Source organism: Haplochromis burtoni, unplaced genomic scaffold, assembly GCF_018398535.1.
Source record: "Haplochromis burtoni strain Fernald_Lab_line unplaced genomic scaffold, NCSU_Asbu1 Contig_45, whole genome shotgun sequence".
Taxonomy (NCBI): Eukaryota; Metazoa; Chordata; class Actinopteri; order Cichliformes; family Cichlidae; genus Haplochromis; species Haplochromis burtoni.
The window spans coordinates 873,167-881,521 of record NW_024582406.1 but is presented as its reverse complement, the minus strand read 5'-3'; the positions used below and the strand labels follow the sequence as shown (position 1 = coordinate 881,521).

General features: G+C 41.4%; 1 protein-coding gene across 2 annotated transcripts; it reads left to right on the top strand.

The window, feature by feature from the left end:
* Positions 1–400: 400 nt before the first annotated feature.
* On the top strand, positions 401–5,771 carry ddx5 (DEAD (Asp-Glu-Ala-Asp) box helicase 5). 2 transcript variants are annotated; one of them, XM_005926654.3, is made up of 13 exons: positions 401–554; positions 1,279–1,450; positions 1,562–1,658; positions 1,741–1,874; positions 1,992–2,057; positions 2,195–2,336; positions 2,428–2,588; positions 2,689–2,861; positions 2,951–3,061; positions 3,152–3,213; positions 3,303–3,362; positions 4,623–4,844; positions 5,022–5,771. In XM_005926654.3, the coding sequence occupies exons 1-13, from the start codon at positions 508–510 to the stop codon at positions 5,447–5,449; spliced, it is 1,875 nt and encodes a 624-aa protein (XP_005926716.1). In that variant the 5' UTR covers positions 401–507; the 3' UTR covers positions 5,450–5,771. The 2 variants fall into 2 exon arrangements, with proteins under 2 accessions (XP_005926716.1, XP_005926717.1); XM_005926655.3 differs by having other exon boundaries at positions 4,623–4,857.
* The last annotated feature ends 2,584 nt before the right edge of the window (positions 5,772–8,355 follow it).

The window sequence follows — 8,355 nt, the reverse complement described above, 5'->3', positions numbered from 1 at the left end:
TCTGTCTCGTACATATTCTTCCGCCAGTATATGATTCAGTAACCGAGGTCAAAGGGATCCTGAGTTTTTTCCTTTTCTGACTTGTGCTTTACGATTTAAGAGAGATTTTTATAAGCATGTTATTCAGGAATAAAACACGAAAAACATTTCTTTGAGTTATTATTTCTGAAGCCTTTCTGACGTTTCTTCTATTTTGCCAAGCTTAGCTTCTAAAATAGATTTAGTAAAACTCTCGGAATGCAAAGACAGCTTATAGCTTAAAAGTTATGGTGAGTTTACTTCTTTGTTGTGTGTTATTGTGTGTTTTATTCACATTTTGAGCATTAAAAGTCGAACCCCGTATGGCGGATGAATACATTCCGGGGGGGTGGAACTTCCTCTTGTTATAAAAACCGGACCCCGTTTTTGCGATACCGGTATTTCAGCGTCAGTGCCGGTCGGAATTTTTCAGTCGGCAGGCCAAGTCTGTTGTATTTATCCTTTTAATTTATACGGTTTGTATACAAAATGCCTGGATATTCCGACAGAGATCGTGGCAGAGACAGGGATAGAGGGTAAGTACATTATTTGATATATTTAGACTTTATTTTTTTAATCACCGTCTAGTAAAAATGTCCAAAGGCTTTCGTAGTCGAAAAAAAGAACCACTCAGCTCAACGTTGTAGTTTTTGTCGATGAAAAAACAGGCAGAATTTACCTAAATTAACAGAAAGTGTCTCGCTTTGGAAAAACAGGCTTTTGACCGGTATATTTCAAACCCAAGGCCTAGGCCGGTGAGAGAAGCCCGCTGTCGTTGTCTTTGGCTCAAGGCCTAGTTTGGCCTCGTGCCCTGGCACACTGGGTTTTCGTTAGCTTCAGGATACGTTAGCAAATTCGGAAGGAGGCAGGGAGCTAATTCAAAATGTTGGTGATCGGAATCGCTTGGCCTCGCGTCCTCCCCACCTTTTGTGATTAAATCTAGCCTTTTCTGAGAAATGATTGTGGTCAGCGCGAGTGATGTTAGTAATGCTAGCACAGCTGGCTAGTCGGCTTTTCGCCATGTGGTAGCGTGAATGCGGATACAAAATGCCGGCTTTTTCGCCCCCTCTTTGTTCCTCTGCTGGCTGGAAAGTATATAGCAGCTATGTAATTTCAGAGAATGACGCAGTTAATAAGAAGTTTTCTATATTATAATAGTCGGTGTCTAAAGTGACAGCGCAAGTCGTATTTTTAATAATAACTGTAAGGAGACGGAGTTTAAAAAAAAAACTTACACAAAAACTACTTTATTAATTTCAGTTATGGCGGTGGGCCTCCTCGTTTCGGTGGAAGCCGTGGTGGTGGTGGCGGTGGAGGAAAGTTTGGCAATCCCGGTGACCGACTGCGGAAGAAACACTGGAACCTGGACGAGCTCCCCAAGTTTGAGAAAAATTTCTATCAGCAGCATCCAGACGTTGCCCGGAGGTCTCATGTACGTATGACATGTTTTGTAACGCCTCTCGACATGTGCTCTGCCCTGCACATGTTAGAAGTTATGCAATTGGTTGTGACCACTGATCTTATTTTTCTTCACTCTTTGCAGCCAGAGGTTGAACAGTACAGGAGATCCAAAACAATTACAGTGAAGGGGAGGGATTGCCCAAATCCTATCATGAAGTTTCATGAAGCAAGCTTTCCCTGTAAGTTTGAAAACAACTTAGTGAGATGGTATTGCAAACAGGTTAAATTATTTCAATTAACATTTGATTTCTTTCTTCTTAGCATATGTGATGGATGTCATCAACAAACAGAACTGGACTGAACCTACACCCATCCAGGCTCAGGGCTGGCCTCTGGCTCTTAGTGGCATGGATATGGTTGGCATTGCTCAGACTGGTTCTGGCAAAACTCTTGCTGTAAGTTCAGTATTGTTTTGTCTTTAAACAAATTGCAGCTTTAATCATCTGAGCTGACCAGATGATTTAATATTTCCTTGATACTTTTCTTACCTATGAAACTCTTTTGACTTGCAGTATCTGCTGCCTGCAATCGTTCACATCAACCACCAGCCTTTCTTGGAACGTGGAGATGGTCCAATTGTAAGTAACGACATGCTTTCCGTGTGTGTGTTAGCTTCAGTACTGGTTTGAGTAGGGGTTTTCGTGTTTTCTTTCTCAGTGTTGAAGTTGTGTAGCCTCCCTGAGCCATTTGTAAAAAGCTATTCTTCCTCTAACAGTGTTTAGTGCTTGCCCCAACCCGAGAGCTGGCACAACAGGTGCAACAGGTGGCCGCTGAATATGGCAGAGCATCTCGTCTAAAGTCCACCTGCATCTATGGTGGTGCACCTAAAGGACCCCAGATTCGTGACCTGGAAAGAGGTACTGTTGCTTATTTTTATTTTTTTGGGGGCGGGGGTCAAGTGCTTGCCCTGTATAGTTAAGATGTTAACTTCTCATTATTACTTTAAAGGTGTGGAGATCTGCATTGCCACTCCAGGCAGACTCATTGACTTCCTGGAGGCAGGAAAGACCAACCTCCGTAGATGCACATACCTTGTGCTTGATGAGGCTGACAGAATGCTGGACATGGGCTTTGAGCCACAGATTCGGAAAATCGTTGACCAAATCAGAGTAAGTTTCTGCATATATATCCGAGTAGACTTGTTGGAATAAAGCGATTCCCTGCTAGACATGTAATGCGTTGCAAATTTTTTTTTTTTTATATTTGCAGCCTGACCGACAGACTCTGATGTGGAGTGCCACTTGGCCCAAAGAAGTTCGCCAGCTAGCTGAAGATTTCTTGAAGGAATATGTTCAGATCAATATTGGGGCACTGCAGCTCAGTGCAAACCATAACATCCTGCAGATAGTGGATGTGTGCAATGATGGCGAGAAGGAGAACAAGTGAGTAACTGTTCTATAGTAAAGTGCCAACTGTAAGGTGACAGGATGTGTTCCTCAGTTTTACTTACGGAGTGTCTGATTTCTTGTAGGCTCATTCGTCTGCTTGAGGAAATAATGAGTGAAAAGGAGAACAAGACCATCATCTTTGTAGAGACTAAGAGGCGGTGTGATGACCTTACCAGGAGGATGAGAAGGGACGGGTAAGTGTTAAAACTAAACTACTGCTTTAAAGTACTGCTTTTGCTGAGATGTAGTAAAACAACTAAATTTGAACCCTTGTTTACTTTTAGATGGCCTGCTATGGGAATCCATGGAGATAAAAGCCAGCAGGAGAGAGACTGGGTGCTCAATGGTAAATTTAAACCACTGGTTAAACTGAGATTCAGAATAAAAAGTGCACATCATGGTTGAGTCTTACAGCGCATGGTTTCTGTTTTCTAGAGTTCAAATATGGGAAGGCGCCAATTCTTATTGCCACAGATGTTGCATCCAGGGGTTTAGGTCAGTATCCTCCATGATGTGTTTAATACCTATATTGTACCTCTAAAAAGAGAGTGTATTTGCTTTCTTTAACTTTTCTGCTTCTTTCTGAGTTTCTCCCCTGGCCTTAAGGAGCAGTCTATGTGGCAGGGCCTTGGCATGACAAGCCCAGGTATCCAGAGGGGGAAGGAGGATTCTTGGAGGTGTCCCGACTGGCGAGGCACGGGTCTCCCAGTTGTGCAGATGTACAGAGGTGACCAGGCCCAAGTGCAGAATAACGCTCTGGCCTGCCTAAAAGAGGGGGAAGTTGAAGGACTCCCCATATGCTCATCTGTTCTCTGGCAATGGTTTGGACTGCTTCACACACCCAGGCTCTAACTCTCCCAGCTCGAAGCCCACCAACACAGCCTCTGATTGTCTTGCATTTGTTTGGGCATGGCAAGTCATTAGTCATATTAGGTGCTTCCTTATTAGACTTTTAAAAGCATGGGTGGCTTAATGTTGCAGTTTCCTAAACTTCTGTCTGAAGAGCAGTCTGTCAGATCGGTCATACCTTCACCTCTGTAAAGACATGGCTACTGGCCCTTTTGGTGACAGTGGGACATGCTAGTTGGACAAACTTGGACAAAATCCAAGCTCACACTCCTCCCTCGCCTGCGTTTCAAAGTCATGTCGAGACCTGCCAACGAGAGACATTGTGATCAAGTGAACAGTGGGTCTGGAAAAGCTGAGAAGGGGTGCACTTGTAGACATCCTGCAAATGGGTTCAGAGCTACAGTTGCCAAGAGACGCACATGTGAGCTTTAAAACAAAGGTCTCATGTGTGCGTAACAAAGGGACCTCGGTAAAAGCTAGTTGAAGCACACTCGGAGGCAGTAGTGTGCATAGCAGCCCTACTGTGTAGCGACATGAGGTCACTTGACAATATGAGGGGCGTGTTCTGCAATGGGAATGGACTAGTGAATGCATACTCCAAGAATGGTAAGGCTGCTGATCCATTCTTTTTTGTGTGGTTTGGCAGTTGCTTAGCAGGGAAGGTTTTTATTTTCTCACTGGATTAGGAGCTAACGGAGTGTGCATCGTTTCTCTCTTCCCACCGTAGTCTCCCCGAGGATTATGTGTCTAATGCCAGTCAATTTGCAGCCTTTGTGGGTTAACCAGCAATCCCACCGTCATGACCATACTAACTTGCCCTCTTTTGTTTTTGATCCGGTTGTTGTGGTGGCGCCGGTGCACATTTTGTGTGCTGTCCTCTTTTTATGCCACACTGCAACATTACAGATGTTGAAGACGTCAAATTTGTCATCAACTTTGACTACCCCAACAACTCCGAGGACTATATCCACCGCATTGGCAGAACGGCTCGTAGCCAAAAGACAGGCACAGCCTATACCTTCTTCACACCAAACAACATGAGGCAAGCCGGCGACCTCGTCTCTGTGCTTCGAGAGGCCAACCAGGCTATCAACCCAAAGCTCCTCCAAATGGCAGAAGACAGAGGAGGTAAATCTAATTGGTGAGATACAAAAATGGTGATGAGTCTCTTTAACCCGCTCCTCCTTTCTTTTAAGATTAATTTCTTTATCACGACTTGATCTTTGCATCAACTTTGAGTTTAAATTGCTTTCACTAAAACGTGTTCCTGTATCGCTTTTCTAATGTTGCCACATCTCTTTTTAGGTCGTTCAAGGGGAGGCAGAGGTGGTGACTATCGAGATAATCATCGAGATAGGTATTCCTCAGGAAGGCGCGATTTTGGCAATTTTAGGGACAGGGACAACAGAGGCTTTGATAATGGACCAGCTAAGTCTTATGGCATGAGTTCTCAGAATGGAGGCTATGGGGGCAACAACGGCAATGGCTTCAATGGAGGAAGCTACAATGGTAACGGACAGTCAAACTTTAGTAGTAACCAGACTGGGTCATTCGTAGGCCAGAACAACTTCCAGGGCCAGCAGTTTGGTGCTGGTAAGGCTGTTGCGCAGAATGGTGTGAGTCATCCCCCATTCCCCTTCCCCCAGGGACAGGCTCCGCCACCGCCGCAGCAACAGCAGCATCCTCCACCGTCACTGGTGCCGTACCCCATGCCTCCTCAGTTCTCACAGTAAACTTGTCGTACACTTGAAAGAAGTAATTTATTGCTTTTTGTCTGAGTTGTATACTTGATCCAGATTTTTTTTTTGTATTTACACAACAGGGTTACAACAACTCCAACCTCTGTCAAACCTTTTTAAGATCTGCAGTGCAGCACTAGTGATGTTGCACACATTTTTCCTAATGCTATTTAATTTGTTACATTCCTGTTTAGTTAAAATTTTGTACTAGGTAAATACAAATGTATCAGTTTTCACGTGTATCATTGAAAGTGATGTTAAGTTCCTTTCTTGAAAGTGCACTGCATGATCTTTCAAATAAACTCTTGAAAAGACAGTTTTGTGTCTCCTTTACTACAACATGAATGTTGCTGAGTCATTAGAGGAGCGATATTAGTATGACTCTCAATGTCCAGCAGGTGTCAGGGTCCTGCAAGAATTCAAGCGAAGTGTGCAATCGGGTACAACAATCCCTTAAACCAGCATTTGACCTAATGACAATCAGGTGTCATAGGGTTTTTGTGTTACTGATGTTGCCATAACAGGAGTAAAAATAAAAATTACCTTGCTTAATCTAGTAGCTGAAATAGTATTTGTTTTGCAGGGAGGGTGGTGCCAGGTGAAGGCAAAATGGTTAAAAGGGTTGCATCCCACCACAACTTAATGACAGTGTTCATAAAACATGAGTTTTGGGTTTGCATAAATGCATTAATGTTAAATTTTGAATACCTGTGGAGCTGCTAGTAGGCTGAGATGAAGCAATGTCTACATCTGCTGGTAGAGAATTGAATAGCAAAGTGATTTCTTGTCTACTTCAAGTTAAGTTTTACTGCAGTATGAGCAGAGTAACTACTACTGACTACTGGGCAAGCTTTTCCATGCAGTGCTCCATTTGACTATCAGCAAAATCGGTTATTTCATGTTAGCCATCTCTGCAGTGTTAAGATGGAAATAGGCAGTCTTGAGCTGTGTATCCCACTCCATGTTTACACTCCTTATAGCAGTTGGCACATGTTTGGCTACTTCCTGAGAACATCCAGTTATGCATAAAATGTACAAAACAGTGTTATCCAATATCTATCTTTAGGCAAGCACATGTTAGGTTCACAACTACAACCTTCTATTTAAAAGAAGTCACAGGTAAAGAAATTTTGTGCAGCAGAAATATTAGGAACAAACTAAAGGAATCAAGTGTACTTATGTACACTACATAAAGATATGGAGATATCACTGATTTTGCTCATTTAACTCCTTTTTTGATTAGGAAGCACAACTGTTCTGTCATAGCTCTAGTAAGACTAAGCATTGCAGTCTTTCTCATTAAGGTTAAAAGAGGATGCGTGTCCCAGTTATCACAGCGCAGCTGGTGCTCCACCCAATGAATGTATATATTCATGATAAAGAGACTGAAATCTGGTCACAGGTCAGTGGCGAATGATTACAGATCAGATCTCTGGATGAACAGTCCCCGCTGCTGCTCACAGGTGCTGTGGGTGCGGCTGATTAAACTGCTTTCTACATGTTTACAGAACCATAACGTAGAAGTATGTGAGGAACGCACGCTGTGTAAATGCTACAGAGCCAGAGAAGAGCTCTTTTTTTTTGTGTGACAGCCACACCTCAATGCCGACAGCATTATCTGAAATGAACACACGCTTGTCTTGTATGTTTTTTCTTTTCAGGACTACAACCTTTTTTACAATGTGAAATCAATTTACGGCAGGTACGTTTGATTGGGAGAACAAGCTTATCTTTCATGAATTGCATAATGTGTCATTTAAACAGATGGGCTGGGTTTAAGGACAGAGGTGGATCACACCATTGCTGCCTTTGAGGAAGCTTAAAATGTGCCTATGACCTCACTGCCCTCGTCTTACTCATTACTTGTGTCATTCTGCACTTTTTTTTTCTAGAAACAGTTCATGGCAAAACACTTCCACTGATAAAAGTTCATCATTAACCCTGCTGCTTCAAAGCAGAGCTGTCATAGTTTTGAATGAATTTTTATCTTATTTGAAATGAATTAGATGCTTTTTCCTCTTAGTTTACTATAATATCCTCTCTTCTGAAACATCTTCTTAATGCTTATCCAAGTCAGGGCTATCCTAGTTGTAATTAAGTGTGGGTGGGGTACACCCTGGACAGGCTGCTAGTCCACCACGAGTCAGACAATCATTGACGTTCCCACCCTAACACTGTCATCTTAAAGCTGGGTGGCACAAGGCCACCAGGCTGAGCGTGTCTTCTAGCAACATATACTCACATTCATATATACTTCAACTGTAGTAACAAAGGCATTTCTCAAATTAATTTCATCTAATTAATTATAAACAAAAGAGTAGAAAGCAGTCAGCCATATTTTAAATCAGGTCATTTAAAAGTTTGTTAAATGACAATTATTTATTGCCCATTAGAGTTAAAAAAAAAAGTTACATAACAATAAAAATATCCATTATGAAACTTAGCTGCCCTGTAACGTTAAAGCACAAGTTAATGGTGCTAATGTGTTTCCCTGAACGCCAGGAAGTGGAGCAAACCACTGTGAGGTGTACGCTTCTATAATGAAATTCAAATTCATTTTATTATATTATTTTAAATCATATAGTTACATTTACAATTACGCATTGATACGGTGGCCCAGTGAGGCAACTTAAGCAAAGACCAGTAAAAAGAAATGCACATGAAACACGACTGATATGGAAGAATATGAAGCAAAATAAAAAAATAAAAAATAATATATATATATATATAGATATATCTATATATATATATATATATATATATATTATATATATTTATATATATATATATATATATATATATATATATATATATATATATATATATATATATATATATATATATATATGTATATATATATGTATATATATGATATATATATATATATGTGTATATATGTA